Source organism: Triturus cristatus, chromosome 3_2, assembly GCF_964204655.1.
Source record: "Triturus cristatus chromosome 3_2, aTriCri1.1, whole genome shotgun sequence".
NCBI classification, from domain to species: domain Eukaryota; kingdom Metazoa; phylum Chordata; class Amphibia; order Caudata; family Salamandridae; genus Triturus; species Triturus cristatus.
In genome coordinates this window covers 1169397915-1169420578 of record NC_140584.1, presented here as the reverse complement: position 1 = coordinate 1169420578, position 22664 = coordinate 1169397915, and the positions used below count along the sequence as shown (strand labels likewise).

General features: G+C 42.1%; 1 protein-coding gene across 1 annotated transcript in view; it reads left to right on the top strand.

The window, feature by feature from the left end:
- The window catches only part of LOC146859371 (sterol 26-hydroxylase, mitochondrial-like), a 152503-nt gene extending 131582 nt beyond the window's left edge, over window positions 1-20921 (top strand). Inside the window, exons 7-9 of the mRNA XM_085650048.1 lie at window positions 2627-2708; window positions 8496-8696; window positions 9653-20921. Of these exons, the coding sequence (XP_085506174.1) occupies window positions 2627-2708; window positions 8496-8696; window positions 9653-9784 (415 nt within the window). The 3' untranslated portion in view covers window positions 9785-20921. The remainder of the gene's footprint in view (window positions 1-2626; window positions 2709-8495; window positions 8697-9652) is intronic.
- The last annotated feature ends 1743 nt before the right edge of the window (window positions 20922-22664 follow it).

The window sequence follows — 22664 nt, the reverse complement described above, 5'->3', positions numbered from 1 at the left end:
TTAGCACGTAATAATCCTCCTAGAGGGATACTTTGGATAAGACTCATGGGGTGACAACTCCGGGCATGTAAAAGACTGTTGACCGCAGTTTGTTTACGGTACAGCATACTTTCAAGTCTATCGTCCTTCACCATCAATAACAAATCCAAAAACTAAATTTTTTCTTTCAAGAAGTTGCTTGTGGACTTAAGATTCAGCTCATTGTCATTTAATATGTCAACAAGCAATTTAGCTTCACTTTCATTGCCACTCCATACACAAAAAATATTGTCAATATACCTGACCCACATCACTGCTTTCTCCTTGTTGAGGTCAAGTTTACTGACAACCTGCTCTTCCCAGTACCCTAGATAGAGACCTGCAAAGCTAGGAGCAAAGAAGGTCCCCATCACTGTTCCGAGGGTCTGTCTGAAGATCTTGTTGTCAAATAAGAAATAGTTTTGGGTAAGGCAAATTTGCATCATCTCAAGTAACATCTCTGTGTGGAAGAGATAAGATAGTGACCTGTTTTTTAGAAAGTGGCGACAAGCTTGTACTCCTAGGTCATGTGGGATGCATGTGTAAAGGCTTGTTACATCTAGGCATAACAGTGCGTATTCATTTCTCCATTCAATATTACTGATCTTTCTAAGAAAATCACCTGTGTCTTTTACAAACGACGGGAGCCTCTATACTAGGGGTTGAAGGAAGTAATCTACATATCTTGATGTACTCTCGAGGCAGCTGCCTCTTGAAGATACAATTGTTCTTCCTAGGGGGTTGTGGCTATCTTTGTGTATTTTAGGGAGTAAGTACAAAACAGGCAGTTTGGGGAATTTACAGGTCAGAAAGTCCTATTCTTCTCTTTCTAATAAACCCTTCTAATTCCACTTATTCAATTGAATCTGATGGCTTTTAATAGATGTTTCATATTCAAGCCTGTTACTTTGTTCAGATTTTTTCACATCATTTAACTGTTTCATCCCTTCCTCTATATACAACTTCCTAGACAACACCACAACATTTCCCCCTCTGTCCGATTTCTTTATAACAATAGATGAATCCTTCTTCAGATTTTCAATCGCTTCTATTTGTGCCTTAGATACATTCATTTTACCATACCATCTCTTATTAGAGAGGCTCAAACATTCTTGTGTTACCCTTTTCAAACAAGTCAATGTTTTGGTGCTTTTTATTACACAAAATGAAGTGGTAAAAAACCCACATTTCACAGTGGACCATGAAATGTGGGAAATGTTTCACAGTTGCCTGTGAAATAGGTATTTCATCATCGTAATGAAAGCCCCTTAATCACCCTGCAGGGGTTTAACATTGTCAGGGCTACAAGGATTACACAATGTGCAGGACCTAATTATGCAGCCTAAATACAAATTATGCAGCTCATTATCATTTTTATCCTTTTGAGATATAAACAACATGTTTTAGTGAAATGTGCACATTTTGTGGCAAACTATGTAGCTGATGGAGTAAAACCATGAGTAGGCAGTATTAGCAGCATCAGTACACTTAAATCCACCAACATTCACATTTTTAGTTAGAAGTTTTTCAACAAAGGTAAATAACGCCTACACATTCTAATCCCATAAGTTTCACTTTGAAAAAAATGGCCTTTCAAGGCTTTCTGCTCCAAAACAATCATGTAATATAAAAATACATAATGGTTAGATGTATAATATGGTCCTATGTTGCGATCTTGGGGCGCTGATGACCTTTACTAACCACTGGACCTTCGTCCTAGTGGTTTATGATATAACTAGAACCCATTGATGGCAGTAATGGACAATATTACTCAGTTACTAATTATGTATTCAAGTGTGTGTGCGCACACGTGTGTGTTTGTGTGTGTGTGTCTGTCTGTGTTAGTACTGGTAATTTATATTAACATTTGCTCATGTGTAGAAATGCAGTCAAAGTAATGTAGTTACACCCTTTGGAGGTGTAGAAGATTAGTTCCACCTTTTGCATACCTTTTCTCCTCATATATATAGGTTATGCATTTGTCCCAACCATTATGCAAAAGTACCACACTTCGGCCCATAAACTACTCTCTTGACTGGGAGCTGCAGCAGGCCAAGATACATTTCTATGTAAATTGTGCGTAACGTGTATTTGTAAAGCGCACGTTCACCCAGAAGGGTATCTTGGTGCTGAATAACAGATGTTCATTGTTACCCAACTCATTGGTATTAATTTTATCGACTTCAGAAGGATGAAAGGCTGAGTGGATCTGCCAGGATTTGAACCTGTTACCATGAGGTCTAACACAGGCCCCTGCAGGGGACGCATTAGTACACTAAGCCACCAGACCTGTGAATCTATGGTGGGCACAGGCACTTTTTCAGAAAATTCTCTTTTTGTCTCTGTACAATTTTGGTCGCTATTCCTGTAACAACAACAACAACAAGATTTGAAGGGAATACCCCATATTTAACTGGAAACATTGGCCAGCTTGCTCCCCGGCTCACCCACTAACTCTTATAATTTGCTGCAAAGAAACCTACAACAAAAAACCTTTTTTGTGAAAAAATCCATATAAAAGCAATAATCTCACTATGAGAAGTGATGTAGTTCAACTCTATGATTTTCCCTTTCCTAGTCAATAATGATGTTGTGTTTGCTTTGCCAGGCTGTACCCTGTTATTCCAACTAATTCCAGGGTTTCTACTGAGAAAGACATAAGCATCGGAGAATATTATTTTCCCAAAAACGTAAGTCTGCTTTTCCCACTCCCTCTTTGTGCTAGGCTCGGAAGCATAATACATATGGGGATATGTGGGTATTTGTTGAGGACTATGTGAAGTTGTTGTGTCTTTTGAGGGTTACATGACAGCCTATTCAGGTCTATAAGGGGTCTTATGAGGCCTTGTCGGATGTATAAGGCTCCGCTTTGGCCAAACAGGGACTATTTGAGGATATGTTAAGGGGTATATGAAGCTCTGTTGGAGATGATTCAGGAGTCTTTTGTGACAATCTGAGAGTCAAGTGAGAATAATAGATCTAGGGCTTTACTTCAGTCAGTGGGTAGATATGTGATGGTCTGTTGTGGGTTATATTAGCATATGTTGTGCTGATGCCTATGTGCATTGAAGGTTTATCGAGAGCTATGAGTGGTTGGGTGTGTATTTGATGGTGGGTATGTTAGGTAGGTTGTGTGTGGGTTATATAAGAGTAAGGTGGCTATGTAAAGGTCTGTTGATAGTATGTTGTGGGGAGGGCTCCGAGTTGAGGGCTTGTAATAGGCCATCCTTTAAGAGGCATTTAAGTGTCAAATGTAGGTGTGCTTAAATTAGGGTAGATTGCATTGAGGCTTTTGTCGGTTCATAGTCTGTGACTGTGAGGGTTTTTTGACAGTTCTATGAGGAGTCATTTGGCTGATATTTGATAGTCTTTTTTTGTGTGTTTGAGGGCCTATTTAAAGATATGTCATTTTCTGTTGTGGAGGTTTGTCAAAGTCCTTTGTGGTCATGAGTGTCTGAGGGCTATATGTGAGACTGGATTTGTGACGGTTTTGTAAATGGACAAAGTGAGAGTCAGTTGATGGATATGTGATAATGGTTTGTGGGTCGTTTTAGAGAATATTGTGTTGCGAGCTGTGTTAGTTTAGTGGTCTGTTGAATTCATTGTGATACTCAGGTGGTGGGTATGTTAAGGTTTCCTAAGGGCTTTAACAGAGTTATTCACTGCATATGTGGAGGTCTTGTGGGGAAATTTGAGAGTCAATCAGTGGATATTGCTGGGGGACATAGGAGCTGTAGATCAGGTGGTTAAATGACGGTTTGAGAGGGCAATATGAGAGTTAGTCAGTTAATATGTGTATGCTGGATTTTATATTAGGAAATGTTGTGCTGAGGGCCATGTGAGGGCAATATTGCATTTTGTTATGTTAAATGCTATCTGAGAGCCAGTTGATGGTTTTGATTGTTTTGTAATATCTATTGGGAAGTCAGACAGTGGGAATGTGATGGGCTTGTGAGGACTGTAGTTGAGTCAGTTGGTTATGTTATGTGAGTTTAGGGTCCATTAGTGATTATGCGATGAGCTGTTGAAACTTACTTGAGCAACTGGTTGATGGTCTGTTAGGACCGTATGAGGATCTCTTTAGTGATATGTGAGCTTCTGGTGGAAGCTATGTGATGGTCCTTTGTAGCGATGTGAGAGTCTGGGAAGGACAATATGCAGTACGTTTGTTGACTACATTAGACTCTGTCAGTTCATATGTGATAGTTTTGTAAGAGTTGTTTGAGAGAGGATTGATTTGTGATAGCATGTTTGTGTGGAAGGGTAGATGAGTTGATGGTTCGTTATTTATAGGGTGAGGTGCTCTTGAGGGATACATGAGTCGTCTGTGGCTATGGGAGGGTTATATGAGAATTGGTCTGAATATTTTATGACATGTAGCGCTACCTTAGATGTTGTGTTTAAGAATATGCAATAATCTGTCAGGGCCTTTGAGAATCTAGTACTATGCAAAGGCCTGTACAATGATCTGTTGTAGGCTGGTTGAAGTTCTCTCATGGATTATGTGAAAGCCTTATGTGAACTATGAAAGGATCAGTTGTGGACTATATCACCGTCGGGTAAAGCTCTGTTGTTCTTATGTAATAAACAGAATATATTTTGGGTAGCCTTGTAACATGGTTCTATGTTGCCATGGAGTGGTGATGTTAACATGATAAACTACAATGCTGAAGAATTTGTGGTATGGAAATGTCACCTGAACATCAGCCAAGCACAAATTGTGCCCTCTGACTGTAGAAGAGACTGCCGATTGTTATATCCTGTCATGTCATGTAATGTTGAGTGTGCACTGTTTTCTGGGTGGGTATTCTGGTGCTGAATACGTGTGATTCTAGCCTTGCCAAGAGCAGGCTGGGGAGTGGTTATTTGAAGAGTTGTGTAGGTGTTGCTCAGGAGCGATTTGAATTTTTTCCTCAGCATCTTCAGGGAGTGGAAGCAGGATGCTGTGACACCGATGACGTGTGTGGTCATGTCCAATTTTCTGTCTATGATGATCCTGAAGTTCCTGGCAAGGGTACTTAGGGTGGTTCCTAGTTCAGTCAGCCACCAGTTGGAGTCCCGTGGTGAGGTGTTCTTGCTGCAAATCACTTCAGACTTTTCGTTGTTGAGTTTGAGACAGCTAGACTTTGTCCAGTTGGTGATTTTAGTCATGCAGGCAGTGAACTTGTGCTGTGTGTTGGGAGTCTTATCCAAGAGAGAGTGTATGAGTTGCATGTCGTCGGCATAGGAGAGGACGTCAATGTTGTGGGCACGAATGACAGTGACTAGAGAGATCATGTATGCATTTAAGAGGGCTGAGAGACAAAACTTTTGGAACTCTAAAGATGAGGTTGTTGGTGTCCCAAGAGTAAAGGTACGAGTAAGGGGCAAGGATTACTGGTATGTGTTTTGCCATTAAGGAAAAAGCAAATCCAGCAAAGAGCGGGTCCTTGGATCCCAATCTTTTGTAGGCTTCGGATAAGGATGGGGTGGGAGACTGTGTTGAATGCTGCAGTGCAGAGAGGTCCAGGAGGATGAGGACTGTTGTAGCTTCTGAATTAATACATTAATTACTAAAGTGCGCAGCTACCCCTGCCCAGTTTCATGTGGATTTCATCTGTAGTGACAGGCTGTTTCAGTGCTGTGGTTGGGTTTGAAGTCTGACTGTGTGGTGTTGGTGGTTGCTTAGGTGGTCGGTGAGACATCGGTTGATGAGTTTCCTTAAGACTTTGGCCAGTTAAGGTGATTGGTCTGTAATTGGTGAGTTTAGACCAATTGGCCGACAGTTTCTTGAGTAGTAGGAGGGCTGTGGCATTTTTCTAAATGCCTGGGAAGCTGGTTGAAGAAATGGAAGCTTTTAGGATCAGTAGGAGTGCTTTGCAGATGTGTTGGTGTCCTCTGGTGAAGGCATGATAGGGAATGCCTTCTTGGTGAGGACAGTCTTGTCCGTGGTGATGGCAAGCCATGCAGTCAAGGTTTCCTCTTTGGTCGAGATGGCGAGTTGAGTTGGGAGGTCCTGTTCACAAATGAAGTTGCTGTTTTTGGAGGTTATCTTACTGTTGAAGAATCCTGAGAGCTTGTTGCTGATATCCTGTGAGGGGATGTTGTTGCAGGTGGTAGTTGGTGAGGTGAAATCTTTCACAATGGTGAATATCTCTTTACTGCTGTTGGGGCTGGTGCTGATTCGGTCTGCTAGTGTGGTGTGCATGGGGTTCTTGATCTGTTGGTGGTAGCATCTCAGGGTAGATTTGAAGGTGTCCTTGTCCTCGATGTCCGGAGTCATTCTCATGTGCTCTAGATGTTTGAAATGATGCATTGTCATCCTGAGTTCCTCTGTGTACCAGCTGGCTTGCAGTCTGGATTTTGTTGCTTTTGCTGCATTTGATGGCGGCCAAGGTTTCGGCTAATTCAGTGATCTAGCTGTTGCACTTTTGATGGTTTCCGGCAGGCTGTTGGTGTGTTTGGGCTAGGCTGGTGGCATCCTTGAAAATGATAGCGACTTTGCCACCGGAAATGTGCTGATGGTCCTACCTGGTATTCTTGTAGTTGGTGGGGATGGCTGTAGCAATGTCAGGGGCTGATGCCATATTCAGCCAGGTTTCTGTGAAGAACAGCCGGTCCGGGATGTGGTCATACTGCATGTCCCATATCTCCGTGGTATGTTTGATAAGTAAGCAGGTGTTGAAGAGCATGCATGAGACTGTGGAGTGTTATGTGGGTGAGGACTGACCCATGTGAAGGTAATAGAGTAGGGCAGAGGGAGCTACTGGTGTGAGCGAGGCTAGTGTTGGGGATACATGAGAAATTTCATGAGGTGCAGGAGAATGCTAATTTATTGTTGCACAGTGCAGCAGCAGTGTGGTGAGGGCGGCCAGGGTTGAGAACATGACGACCCGCTGTGGTTAGGAGGAGAACGGAGTTCCTGGAGCTGGCAATGAGCAGGTTGCGAATGGGTGTAGACGTGCTTGCATTTGGCGTGTCTTCAGCATACAGCCTTCACTAAGTAGGTCCTAGGAGGTGCCGGGCAGAAAAAGAGCAAATGAGGTAAGAGAAACTGGTAGAAAGAGCAAAGAGACAAAGATTTTGGCCGACAAAGGACTAAAGAGGTTAATAAAAGTGGGCATAGAGAGCTAAAGTGGCAGCAATGGAAGAAAAAGAGCAAACAAGGTGAGAGAAGTGGGCAGAAAGAGCAAAGAGGCAAAAACTGTGGTAATTTGCGACAGTGTGAGCATAAGTGATGTGCAAACTGTCGGAAAGGAGTGAGAGTGATGAGTGAAACTGAGCAGGGATGAGCGGGGTCTGAAAGGGCCTTGCCTGGTTGAAGGACCAGGAGCAGGTATGTCCTAGGTAGGCGCTAGGGTGGCATGTGCCAGCCTAGCTCTCACAAAGGACTTCTTATCATGCAACATAGGACAGTGGTAAAGCTTAGCAGAGTGCTATTTATAACTGGGGAAGCCAGGTAAACTGAATTACAATACAATAGGTGAACTCTAACTCCTGCACCCACGAGGGTGGGAGTAACCAGAGATGACAGGATTGCTTGGTCACATGGGGCAAGCAACAGTCCTTAAATACAGCTCAAACCACACGTCTCAATTGATCCTCATGTCTAAATCAGAACATTCACATGTGCTTTGCGGTATGGCATGAACCAGTTTCATGTCAACATATCGATCTGCAGCAACATCGACTACAAGATACCAACTCGCCAATATTGTCATGGTAAGCATACACAGGGGGGTTAGAGTTATTTTTCTAACTCTACATATACTTCCCTTAGCATTGTTGTGCAGGTCGATATTTTAAAGTTGATATTTTTGGTAGAACACTTATGAGCATGTCCAGGAAAAATTAAATCTGTGTATATTAGATATATATCTGGAACGGCTAGGGCCTATGGATGGATAGTAATATTTCTGACCTTTTACATATGAAAAGGTGGCCAGGGTTGGGATAGAGTCAGTGGCAAATATCAAGCGTAGCTGACTCTGTCCCAATCTATTAGTCTTTCGTCTGTAATGATGTGTTATAAAGTCAGACCTTCCAGTAGGCCAGCCTGACTCGGTTCCCAGTATATACCAGCGGGGGTGTAAGGTCTAAAAGCTTGAATAGTTGTTGTATTCTAATGTAAGAATCTCTGAATTGTGGAGCAAGTGCTACTACATGCATTGGAAGCTTCTCCTCGTCTGAAGAAGCTGGCGGACTTCCCTCGTACATATTATTCCGGTGGTAGAGACCGCTCTTTCAGTGAATAGTCCTCAGTAACACATAGTCCTCAAATGGCACTTGGTCCACAAACCAGAGGATTTTCAGAACTGGCAAACTCTAAATCCGGCTGTACGGTATCATTTGAGTCAGTCTGAGGCACACACTGATGAAGAGACGGGGAAATGGAAAAGGCTGCGTTAGTTCAGTGCATAGTTTGCAAGAAGGAAATGTCATGTTGGGCCAATGTGAAGCCTGGGTTCTCCCTCTCTCACTGTTCTTTCTTTCCACAGACAATGTTTGCCCTGTGCCACTTTGCCCTCTCTAGAGATGCAACCAACTTCCCCGATCCAGACCGGTTCCTGCCCCAGCGCTGGCTGCGGGATGGTGGCATGAAGCACCATCCCTTCAGCTCCATTCCCTTCGGGTACGGGGTCCGAGCCTGTATTGGCCGGCGGATTGCTGAGCTGGAGATGCACTTGGCCCTCTCACGGGTGAGTTCAACCCTCAAACTCTCATTACCCGTGTCAGGCTCATCCAAATGATGAATCTGAAAGATCTTTATATATTGCCTGAGGCTGGAGGAATGCTTTTTTCTCAGACTAAAATGTATGATGAGGAGGTTTTGACCCATTCTGATATTTTCTAGGAGGCATGTGCCCTTCTACAGCACAACTTGTCACTAGTTTTCATTTAGATAACTAGAGTTATCCATAAAATGCCATTTCCAAGAGTATGATTTTGGAAATGATTAAACCCTCAATGCATCTTCAGTAAACACATGCCAAAATGCCAATAGTGCACTTGTTGCTTGACCCCAGCATTACCTTCACTCTTGTTATTGTAGAATATCAATCGCCTGGACCCATTTCTTCATTTTCACCTTTCCCCAAATGATACCCCTTAAATGTCTCCTGATTGATACACTGGCTTCCAGAATTGTTGATCTCTTTAAGTCTCAATCCTCTCAGCTCCACTGTGAAACATTAACAGTTGTAGGTACAATGACCATATGCCCACACATACCCCTGGTGCATATGTTGTGTACATAGAACCAAACGCGGATTGACCTTTTCACAAATTGACGCAGTCTGACAGATTGTAAGCATTTCCAAATTTACCAGCCTACCAGAGGCAAGAGCTTGTAAGGGCATCTTCAAATTTCCCAGTGTGCTATTGTCTCAGGGTGTCAAACATCCACACGTCTTTTATATCTCCCCCAGTAGTGGGCATTTGAAGTACATTTTACAATTTTCTGGAAAGATATAAAAGGTGAGAGAATGCTTATATGAACTTATTAACTCTAGTGCTAAGTTGGCTCTGGGAGGATTGAGAGACTGCCAGGGATGTCTTTTTATTGTCAATGTAAAACTAAAGGCTATACATTTGGAGCAATTCCTCTTCATTTAACTTCCAGCTGAACATTGTTGTCTCTGTTTTTTTCCTGCAGATAATACAGATGTTCGAGGTGAGACCTGACCCCAAAGGGGTGGATGTGAAAGCCCTCTCTCGCATCGTCATGGTAGCAGACAAGCCGATTGACCTACAGTTCATCCTGAGGACCCAGGGCAAGGAGCAGTAGCCACACATAGTCAGCCATAACCAGTGGGGCCCTAACTGCACCTGCCTCAATTCTTTGCTGGAAGACTTTCTCAGGGTTTTAACAGAAATTCCTTCATAGAAAACTGATCTACAATAAACTTTGAAGGCTTCTATCTTGTCTTCTCTCCTCCAAATGAATGCACTGAACTCCTAGAAAATTGCTGGCATTTCTCTTGTAAGACAAATCCTTACTTTGATAAGAGAAAGCACAAAACATGGAAAACATCTGAAATAAACATATTCAGCTTCAGTTTCATCACGAATTTTGGATAACCTGTCCAGAATATTCCTCCCAGCTTTGATGGTCTGCTACAGTTGTTCTTTGTGTCTCCTACATTTCTTGTCTCCAAACAGGACTTGACACCTAGGGACTTGGTGTCAAATGGCCAGTTCTACAGAGAGACAGTTTACAAATTGGGGTGGGCATAAATCGCATAATTTTGCGTAGCATAATTATACAATAGTTCCACAAAATTACGCAAAATTAAGTGAGATGCTTCTTGCACTCACAAATTATCAGTATGGTCTGTTTGGATAAAAATTCAACTCGAAAATGCTGTTGTGAGGTGATTTCTGGTTGACCGCACTTAAAACACTCCTGCTCATGTTCGTATGTGTAGGTTTGTGGTATAAAAATTACATAAAAATTTCACTCGGGTAAAGAATTTACCTAAAATGCTACTTGCATTCGAAAATTACGGGAACTGTATCTTGTATTGAAGGATATGGCGTAAACATCATAATTTCCCCCAGGTCTAGTTTCAATCAGCAATTGCAAATTGTGCACAGACTGCTTGTGACCTGTCTCTGATTTTGCGATGTTATTAGGTTGCGTTGTAAAATCTCCAGTCACAGGACATTGCAACCTACTTAATGAATATTAATGATTAATAAATTAATTTTAATTAGGTAGGTTGCTTTGCCATTCCCTGGGATTGGCTAAAATTACATGGATGGCGACCAACAAGGGATTTTTTTTAATGCAACCGGTGCTAACAGTGTTAAAAAAAAAAAAACCTTTGCCGCTTTAAAAAAATAAAAGGTTTGCTTTTAACATCTGGGGGAGCAGACGTTGTGATCCTAAAATTAGAAGCTGTCCAATGAGTGCATCCTCCCCTTTGCAAATCTTTTACTATTTCCTTTAAGGATGCAGTAGCATTTCTGTGTTTTGCTACTGAAATTGCTGTTGTAAAACCGCTGATACATCTTATTACACTTCACAAAAAATAGGAGATGCCCATTTCACTTGCCCTCTTTATTATAATTCAGATTGAGTTTGCAAAATACCTTTCACGACTCAGAAAAGATCTTTCTAGTCACAAAAGGGTTTACTAGTCAGGTGTCATTTTGCGGTCACAAACACTGTTTTTGCAAATTGCAGTTTGAATGACACAAAATACTTTGGTACACCCAGGCCTTTATTCTGTTTTCAGTTGTAATTAATCGCCCCGTAAGTACAAATAGGTAACAACGGAAAGCTTATATGCTTCACGTTCCTCGTGTTCCCAGTGTCATGGTAACCATTCTTTAAAAACCACTAATGGTGTATTAGTACTAAAAGACTACCAATACTAAATCCTGGTGAAAGGTAGTTGCATTTACCCTTGATAAGCACAATACAATTATTCACTTTCTTGCACACAAAAGGTCAACAGTAGCACAAATGTGTTAGTCGCCATTTGAGTTCAAAGCAGAATTTATAATAATTATACAACAAAGTAAAATAACAAATTCTTTCCATAAAGACGCGTACACACCATATGTTGAAGAAACAATGCGTTTTGATCCCTTACAAAATGTTGGTGTAGTGGTCTTTCTCAGCGTATATCATGCATTTGTGTGATACATTTCCTAAAATGTAAAAAGTAAGATGAATTTAGTTACTATAATCAAAATACTAACCGCTAAGACAACAAGCTGAAATTAATTCAAATTAATCAGTTCTCTTCCGCCTCTGAATAATGTATAGTCTTCTTTGTTATTTGGGTGAGTTTGTTCATATTTTTTATACGATAAAACTCCACTTCTTAACATGTAGCATCATGAATCCTTTGGGATCTATTTACTCCTACGGAAATAAGTAAAGGAAGTGCATGTTGTTTGCATGGTGCCCTTTATTTACTCAAGGCAGTACCAACTGTTATACATAATAGTGGGGCATATCAACAAGGGCTTTATCTCTGCTTTTTTGGCTTTAAAAGCTAAAAAAGCAGAGATAAAACTAGCACCCTATCAACAACAGGGTGCTAACATGCAAATTTGCATGTTAGCACCCATTTACTCTACGCTTCCCCTTGCATCTCTAATGAGATGCAAAGGGGGCGTTCCAGAGTAAAATAATAGGAGAAATGTCACTAAGCGACATTTCTCCTATTATCAAGAATATCGCTAACCCTGTTAGAGACAAAAAAAGCAGCGCTAACCGCGGTTAACGCTGCATTTTTACGTCTGGTATTTTTCTGACTTAGCCATGATATCCTATGGAAGGAGGATATCATGGCTAAGTTTGTCTGTCCCTATCAACAAGCTAACGTGAGATTATCGCTGGGTTTCCAGCGATAATCTCACGTTAGCCACTTAGCGTGAGGATTTTTATCGCTATTGAGATAAGCGTTGCTAATACAACGCTATCTCAGCGATAAAAATCAACGCTAGCCGGCGATAATTATCCTAGCGCTAAGTGCGCTTAGAGATAATTATCGCTGGTTGTTGTTGATATGCCCCTAAATTTCCAAACATTTTGAGACTAGCCTGAATGTTTGTAACTAGGAAATTTGTACCCGCCTTATCCGCTTCTATTCGTCCTTGCCTGACAAGCCTCATCTTGCATGGTTCCTTCATCCTCTTGGTTTTCGACTTCTGCTCACATTGAGTCTTGTGATGGTCTCATCCTAATGTTTCATTGCATGATATTCTGTTTCTCACCTTCATCGTACGCCTTGCCCCCCTATCCATTTTATCGCCTATGCACAGATACACAGGGATAAGTTAATTAATCTGTTCTATTCAGACCTTTGGAAAGTTCTGCCCAAGTGTATTGTATTGTATTGTATTCCGCATTTATAGAGCGCACGGTGACCCTACGGGTATCCTGGCGCTTGAACACGTGAGATCAATTAACCTTGATTGTAATAGCAAAAAATCGGGTCACAAGAAGGATAAAAAATTCATGGCCGTCTACTTACGCCCTGGGAAAGAGCCGGGTCTTTAACTTCTTTCTAAACGGCAGCAGGTTACCTATCTGTCGAAGCTCGGCTGGGAGTTTGTTCCAAGCCGAGGCTGCTGCAATCCTGAAAGCTCTTCTTCCAGATCTAGCTCTTCTAAACCTGGATACTCTCACCAGTTTAGCTGAGGAAGAACGAAGATTATGTGGGGGAACATCCCATTCAAATCTGCTCGGTAATGGCTTGGGCCCAATGCCGTACAGAGCCTTAAAGACTATGCACATTGATTTGAATTATACCCTCTGCATAACTGGGAGCCAGTGGAGCTCGGCCAAGGCCTGAGACGCTGAGGACTGGCGTGGTCTCATTAGGTTCTGATGCTCCGTCCATCACCACCCCCTTTTGTACCCCTTTGTTCGCCATAAGTTGGCAGGGTATGCTCAGACGTGAGTCCCTTGCTCACTTTGCCACTGGATTCAAGCAAGCCTGGCTGAAGACGACTGAAATGCCAGAAACCGGTCCTAGGAAGCTTGTTTCCGGTCCAGGGAAGGCATGGCTTGGCAGTTCGGGCTGGACTGTTCCCATGAGGCACAGGGTCAGACTGATTTGCATATGGCCATGTCTGAACTGGGGTGGCAGAGTGGGCTAAAGAACGGTGATGGATCAAACCCAGATCTGTTGACTGGGTGTGAGTGTTTGATTGGTTCTGATGCTCCGTCCATCACCACCCCCTTTTGTACCGCTGTGGTCTCATTAATGCCAGTTTGGCCGCCATTGACTGGATTCTCTGGAGTCTCCCTATCAGATTTTTAGGAGACTCCAACAGCAATGCATTGCAATAATCCAGTCGGCTTTAGAATAATACTCCCTTCTACCAGCGGTTTAGTCTGTTTAGGAAGCAGTGGAAGGATCCTTTGGAGCACTCTCATCAGAGCGAAGCAACTGTCTTGTTTACTTGGGAGTCTAAACTCAGATTACAGTCAAAGCTAACTCCTAGATTGCGTACTGCCTTAGCAGGGTTCAGTGGAGTTGTCACTGGTAGTGGCCAAAAGTAAAACCCAATAGGTAATGAAAAGGGTAAACAACGTTTACCACAAAACTTTTTGTCCGCAGGGATTTACAATGCGGTTGTTACAATGACCACGTTGTGATTCCGCATACCATTACTCCGCAAGTTGAAACAACGACTTGCGGGGGGGGGGGGGGACAAGTCACTCTTGCTCTAAAAGAACAGCTCAGCCCAAAGTCTAAGGGCACAATACATCCCAAAAAGACAGAAGCATTCTGTCCCTATCATGCTGCAGCTGTATGCTGCCTTGCCATAGTTGGTTCCCTTTGTATTGTGTTTTATTTCTATGGGGTTTTCTTTCCTTTTGATGGGGCCTCAAAGCACTTTTGAGATGGTTGAGTGAGTAGCTTCTATATTGGTTGTGCATGGTTGAAGAGACCAGGGCGGCAGTCCAGGGCCTACCTTAGGGGTGGCATATGTGTTTTATGTTTGGCTTGACAAAAGGTTTACTTTGCCAAGTCATAATTGCAGTTTAAAACTGCACACACGGGCTCTGAAATGGCAGGCCTGCAACATGTCCAAACGGCTACTTAAGTGGGTGGCACAATCAGTGCTGCAGGCACACTAGTAGCATTTAATTTACTGGCCCGGGCACGGGTAGTGCCAATTTACTAAGGACTCCCAAGTAAATTAAATATGCTAATTAGCTATAAGTCAGTTCTACCTTGTTATAAGGAGCGAGCACAAGCCTTGATACTGGTTAGCAGTGGTAAAGTGACCAGTCCTAAGGTCAACAAACATAAATTCAGCAAAAGTAGGAGGAGGAAGGTAAAATATTTGGGGGTGACCCTGCAGAGAGTGCCATGTTCAACAACTGACATTTGCAGACCCTGAAGCGGCCACTAAATGTGCAAAGGGGGAGAGTTTTATGATAAAATTATGCGGCATACAAACCATAATGTGTTGAGATTAGGTTTCAGTGAATATTTGGCATTTTCTAATCACCACTTTAAGTTTCGTGATTTGTTTGAATCCTTTTAAAATAGTTGTTTCAACAAACTTCAGAATTAAAGAAAAAAGTGCTTTGTTCGTGCCCTCCTAACCGCTAATATAATTTGAAATATTTGTTCAGTTCATTTATAGGTATTTACATTTTGTTATACATTAGAAAAAGTGACATCCTGCAGCCTTTCCTTTCACACCAGCTAGACTGTCACATAATTAATTCTACAAAATCCTCTCGCTTTGCAGTCAGAGAAAGAAAAGCAAACACCAGTTTCAATGTTAAAAGAATAAGTAGCAATTTGTCAGCAAAAGTGAAAACATAAAAACAGCGTTTGCAGCCATCTTTATTGCTCTTTCAACTTTGAAACTCCAGCATGGTTATTTAGAGGGTGTTGCAACACCCTGCTCCCATACTTCCAGCGCCTATGGGGAAAGGATTGTTGAGAGAGAGAGACTCACTCCATGTGTCTCCAAGCTTTACCTGTAAATTAGGTGCAGATATTTGAGAGAAACCCAACCGCGAACGTTGTCAACTTATAATTCAAGAAGGGGTGTTGAGGATCTTTAATGGCTCTGTGAATGTTGGAGTTTAGCACTGGTGAGGGTTTTAAAGCTTCAATCATTGGTAGAGTCTAGAGATGACAAAGGGTTTTTAGAGCTCAGGAATGGGCTGAGTTTAGGGATTCTGAAGTATTTTAGAGGTCAGGCGTGGGCGTAGTTTATGCACAGAAAGTTTTAGGATTCAGCATTAAGTGGAGTCAGGATTGAACGGATGTCTTGGGTTAGTTACGGCTGTTCTGTGTTCTTGAGCAGGTCTCCATTTGAGTTGGCAAAAATTAAGCTCCACTAAAGTTCCAAAATGGAGGCCAGACAGAAGGGAGTGGGCAGACACTTTGAGGGTCATTAGGATGGCGGGCGGCCTTTGTCCGCCCGCCATCCTGACGGGGAATGGGACCGCCCGCCATCGGTGCGGGGATCCCGTTGCAGACATTAGGAGGCGCCTGCCACACTGCCGGGCGCATCCTGCATTCCTAACATTGCGGCGGGCGGTGCTCTCAGCACAGCCCGCCGCAATGCCAGGAAGGCATGTCATGCACTTCCATGCACAACGTGGCAGAAACCGCACGGTGCCTGCCATGTTGTGCATGGAACTGCACCCCCCCATGTGCACCCCCCAGAATCCCTGGGGGCCCGCTACAGGCCCCAATGGTAAAGACCGCCTGCCTTTCCGTGGCGATGCCGCCATGGAAAGGCACATCCCCACATGTATGCTAATATGGATGGCGGTGTCTCCCTGACACTGCCACCATGTTAGCTGCTTTTCTGCCCGGTCGACGCTGCGACCAGGCGGAAAACCGGCGGATGATCTTTTCGTCCGCCGGGGTCCCCCCTGCCATGGCAATGTGGCGGGGGGAATTTTGAAGCGGGCTGTGTTTTTTAGCGGGCGGATCGCCACCCCATACGGGCGGTGGCGATCCGCCCGCTATACTAATGGGCCTCTTTGTGTCATACTCCTCTAACGGGCTATGACCTACTCTATTGCAAGAGTGCTCAGTTGTAACTTCTAGAGGTGGGTGTCACCATCTAAAAGTCCCTTACCATAGTCACACCTCTTATTTCCACCTCTGCTTTAATAAGACACAATAGTGCTCTGGCATCGGAACTCCTTCATGGAGGATTACGAACTGGACATTGGTTTTCCCAGGGTAAATAACAGTGTAGCAGGCAGGAGAGAATCTCCTAGTGCAGGGCTGTTATTTAAGGAAGGAAGGAAGCCGTCTGCTCTTTCTAACGCTACCAGACTTTGTCGGGCTTGATCCTCTGTGTCTTTATGTAGAGGACTGATGTTGGAGCTGGAAATCATACTGGTCTTTGCACTTCCAGTCAGCCTTTTTAGTTTTCGCCTCTTGCACTGTGCTTGTGAAATCTATTGTTTTTAATATATCTTAAAAGGGGCTTACATCCTGCCTTCACTTTTTATTGGTCCGTATGCTTGCTAGTTTACTTTCCTCAATTTCTATTGCTTGTAGCCTGTTCTCCCTTCTGTTTCTCATGAGTTTCCCGTGGCCTAACAAATCATTCCCAACCGTGTTGGAGTTTCAAACTTTTTTTCTTTTGCAGTTAAAGGGGGCTTGATTTAAATGGTGCAGCAGGTGCAGTGGCGCTGGGCCAAAACCTCTAGGGACCCCACTAAACATATATTATTACCAAATCCTTCTAATAAACAAGCAGTCGCAAGTGCAGTTATCTAGCAGGCATGAGGGTTATGATTACAATTGTGCAGCTGGTGTAGTGACACCGGTTCAAAAGCTCTAGCCACACACATAAACACCTAATATTGCCAAATTTTGCTACTAAACAGGCAGTCAAAAATGCAGTTACCTTGCAGGCAATGGGTTCATGATTGAAATGGTGCAGCAGGTGCAGTGGCACCAGAGCCAGAAGTTGTCATAACTCCTAATAACTCCAAATATTGCTCTATTTTACTACTAAACAGGCAGTCACAATTGCAGTTATCTTGCAGACACTAGGGTCATGATTTGATTGGTGCAGCAGGTGCAGTGGCACCAGGCCCAAAAGTTGTCAGAACTCAACTAAACACTTAATATTGCTATATTTTACTACTAAACAGGCAATCAAAAATGCAGTTACCTTGCAGGCAATAGGTTCATGATTGAAATGGTGCAGCAGGTGCAGTGGCACCAGGGCCAGAAGTTGTCATAACTCCTAATAACACCAAATATTGCTCTAGTTTACTACTAAACAGGCAGTCACAATTGCAGTTATCTTGCAGGCACTAGGGTCATGATTTGATTGGTGCAGCAGGTGCAGTGGCACCAGGCCCAAAAGTTGTCAGAACTCAACACTTAATATTGCTATATTTTACTACTAAACAGGCAGTCACATTTGCAGTTAAAAGGGGCATGGGTTGAAGGGTGCAACAGGTTCAGTGGCAACGTGGTCAAAAGCTCTGAGGATCCCACTAAACATCGATAAAGTTTACTGCTAAGCAGGCAGCCATAAGGGCAGTTATTTAGCAGGTACAAGGGTCATGATTTCAAAGGGTGCAGTAGGTGCAGTGGCACCGGGACCAAAAGCTCTATGCTCCCCACTAAACACTGATTATTTACTATATTTTACAACTAAACAGGCAGTAACAAGTGCAGTTATCTTGCAGGCTCTAGGGGTCATGATTTGAAAGGTACAGCAGGTACAGTGGCACAGGGGCCAAAAGTTCACAGAACTCCTCTAAACACCAAATGCTCACAAGTGCTGTTATCTCGCAGGCAGAAGGGTCATGGTTTCAGTGGTGCATCAAGTGCAGTGCCGGCGGAGCCCAAAGCTCTGGCAACCCCTCTAAGCCCCAAATATTGCTATATTTTACTACTAAACAGGTAGTCACAATTGCACTTGCCTTGCAGTTAATAGGGGCATGATTTGAATGGTGCAGCAGATGCAGCGCCATCATGGTCAAAAGCTCTAGGGACCCAAATAAACACAGATTATTGCTAAATTTTACTACTAAACAGGCGGTCATGAAGACAGTTATCTAGCAGGCAATAGGGCCATGACTTCAATGATGCACCAAGTGCTATGGCACCAGACCAAAAGGTCCCCACTGAACACTGATTATTACTATATTTTACTACTAAACAGGCAGTCATAAATGCGGTTCTCTTGCAGGCACTAGGGTCATGATTTGAATGGTGCTGCAGGTGCAGTGGCACCGGGCCAAAAAGTTGTCAGAACTCTTCTAACCACCTAATATTGCTATATCTTACTACTAAACAGGTAGTGTCAAGTGCAGTTATCTTGCAGCCTCTGGGGTCATGAATTAAGTGGTGCAGCAGGCGCAGTGGGCCCGAAAATTGTCAGAACTCCTCTAAACACCTAATATTGCTATATTTAACTACAAACTTGCCTTCACAATTGCAATTACCTTGCAGTTAAAAGTGGCATGATTTGAACAGTGCAGCAGATGCAGTGGTACTGTGGTCAAAATCTCTAGGGACCGGACTAAACACAGATTATTGCTAAATTTTATTACTAAACCGGAGTCACAAGTGCAGTTTCTTTGCACGCAATAGGGTCGTGATTGAAATGGTGCAGCAGGTGCAGTGGCACCAGGGACAAAAGTTGTCAACTCCTCAACACTAAATACTGTTATATTTTACTACTAAAAAGGCAGTTACAAATAATGATATCTTGTAGGCACTGGGGTCATGATTTGAATGGTGTAGCAGATACAGTGTCTCTGGGGCCAACATTCGTCATACTCCTCTAAACACCTAATATTGCTATATATTACTACTAAACAGTCACAAGTGCAGTTACCTTGCAGGCAAAAGGATCTTGATCTGAATTGTGTAGCAGGTGCAGTGGCACCAGGTCCAAAAAGTGTCATAACTCCTCTAAACACCAAAAATTGCTATGTTTTAGAACTAAACAGGCAGTCATAAGTGCAGCTATCTAGCAGGCACTAGGGCCATGATTTCAATAGTGCAGCGGCACCAGGACCAAAAGCTCTAGACATCCCACTAAACACAGATTATTGCTATATTTTACAAATAAACAGAGTCACGAGTGCAGTTATCTTGCAGGCAGTAGGGTTATGATTTGAATGGTGCAGCAGGTGCAGTGGCACCAGCCCAAAAGTGGTGGAACTTTTTTTCTTACATTAAGACTGCACGGCATTTACTGTTTATCGATACTTAGCTTCACCTGGCTGCATGCATTTAAAACGTGCTTGTTTAAATCTGCTTTAGCGGGTGGAACTTTAAAAAGAAATTCACATTCTTTATGATATTGTTTCGCTAATAAAATAGCATTTGTTTTCTGTGTCATATGTTTGTCGCTAATAAAATAATTTTATTTTTTGTTGCATGTGTTTGTTGTTGGAAAATCATATAGCGTAAATCCGAATGAAGTGATTGGAGTGCTTTACATGAGCACGCTCTGTGGTGCTTCGAAGGGAGGTTTTAACCTCTTTTATCCATTGGAACATTTTCTGTATAACATTACTTGTAAACACGGTCATGTTCCTGTTCTAAAAGAATTCCTCGAGTTTTGTGATTGCAGCCCGTTCCTTCTTCTGTCCGGGAAGAGAGGCTGTATAATTTCAAGAGCAGTGTATTCGGAAATTCCAGCTGCTGGGCATTGTTGTCCAATTGCGTCAAAGCTTATCTTTGTGAGCAAACAATTTTGGTGACGTTATGGAATTTGTGGCGCTGTTCTTTTTCAGAAGGTATCTATTATTTTTTTACTGGACTTTACTGGGCAGATTGTATTGTTCTAGCACCAAAAACATGATAAATCATTTGCTGAATTTTCCTTTGGCCATATGAATAAGCAAGGTGGTAATTTAGCAATATTCTGTGAACTGAAGAAGGAGTTATTTCCTAATAGTGAGAATGTTGCCTTTCATCTTTCAGTGGATGCAAAATGCATTCTTATTTATTTACATACTTTTAACTCGTAGTTAAGGATTTGAGTTGTCCAAAGTAGTTCAAACAGCCTCCTGTATTTTTGTTGTTATATAATATAGAGAACTTCAACTGCACATTCCTAAAACAGGCAAAGTGCAGTTATCTAACATGCACTAGGGTAATGATTTCAATAGAGAACCCGGCGCAGTGGTACTGTGACTTATTATAACAAATACAGTATGTGTTACAACATGCAAAGTTCAAAGTATATAGCACAATAATGGGAAATGTCAGTGTACTGTTTAAAGAAAATTGTAAAGCCATAAGTAACACAATCCCAATGACAAGCAATTGCAGATATTAACTATAGCTTCATTATTGTTTCAGAGTTTATGTTCATGTTTAAGTTTTTTTACAATAATAAAAATGTGCACTGCAAAATAATAATAAAAACTTTGTAAGAAATCTGTAATTAAAAAAAAACTTTCCTATCTCAATAAAACAATAATCTCACTTTGTGTGTTTCTTTTACTTATATTGCTCAAATGCTCATTTGAAAAATGTAAAGTTAATTTGTATTTCTTTATCCTAACAATGGACAATAACCAAACGGCACTGTTTCCTTTAGTTATTGTAATCTTGTTTTTTTGGATTTGCAACAACAGTGTCTACGTTGCACTTGTATGGTTTTTCATCCACCCTTTACCTATTCTCCCATAGCTGCACCACTTTCAGCCCACATTTTAGGTACATGTGTTTTTTAATCTTTGTCCTCCACCATTTACCATCTCCCCATTTTAAAATACCACTAGTAACATCACAATATATTGCCCTTTTTTACATAAGTCACAACACTTTAACAAACTTCCTGAAACTACTCATCAAGTTACAGCTTACAACAAAAAAACCTTATTATTTATCTGTAGTGATCACGTCCAGACAGAGAGATGAAGTTCAAGATGATTTATTGTAGATATGTAGATGAGCCCCACCAGGAGCAGCCAGCAAGCTGCTCGGCCCCATCTCAACTGTGGTATTTCTTCACAGAGTACCAACATTCCGAAATACATCATTGATACGAGTTGTATTTATTGTTATTATTTGTATTTCTTGTTGGTCTTTAAATGTATTGGAACCATTCTACATATATTGGCGACGAGTTGTCTAATCCCTTTGCGGAGTATTTTACTGGACACCCACCGACCTACTTGTGTCAAGTGCAAGCGTTAATGAAATTCATCTCCACTTCGCACCTGTGAGGTGCATCTGCCGCGAGTCTGCGATCTCCGATTTTATCAAATTTATTTAATCGGAAGGATTGACAACACGTGCGAATGTACTTTGTGGATGGCTTTGTGTATCTAACATCGACATCGCAGCTGACATCAAGGTATCATACAGCTTTTGAGCTCATGTTGAAGATTGGCGCTGTGACTGTGGGCGGAGACATGTTCTAGCACGGAGGTCTGTTTAAAGTCGTAGTGCTAGATTTTGTTGCGCCCGGCATTTCAAAAGAAAGAACTTAAGGTACCTTATTTACTGTTGGTCTTTGCCATTTCAACTTGTTTACATTTGACGCCCATCTCCATTCTTCGGCGCGCTTAACACAAAGCTCATTCTAACGTCTTCTCCTCTTCCAACCTCTATTACGTGAAGGATCATCACGTTTCAACGTCAGTTTGTCATCACATCTATTCACGCTACGGCGGGCAGCTTTATTTTGTAATTTCAGTACTCTCTTTGCATTTCATCGAGTGAATACATGCGATCTTCGCTACAACTATAATTTCAGCTGCGTTTTTCTACCGTTACAGGCACACGTTCCATGAAGTTTCTCATCGCTCAATTTGATATGTGGTGACTGTCAATTCTTGTTTTATCATTTATTTATTAATTTTAATGAAACTTTACTTACTTTGCTTTCCTTTTTAGTATTGCTATTATAGATATATGTATTACATGATATTTACTTCCATGGTATACACAGTTTAAAATACAATTCAGTATTAGAATACTTACTGGTTACATTATATTATATTTTATCAATTGATTGGGCCATGTCTTCCTCATCAAATAATGTCATGCAACCACCACCATTTCTTCCAAATCCTGGTAAACCATTTATGCCATGGCACAAATGGTTTAGAATTTTTGATAATTACCTTGAAGCCATTGATGCCTCTGAGTATTCTGCGACAAGGAAAAAAGCTCTGTTATTCAACCACTTAAGCAACGCAGGACAAGATGTTTTTGATA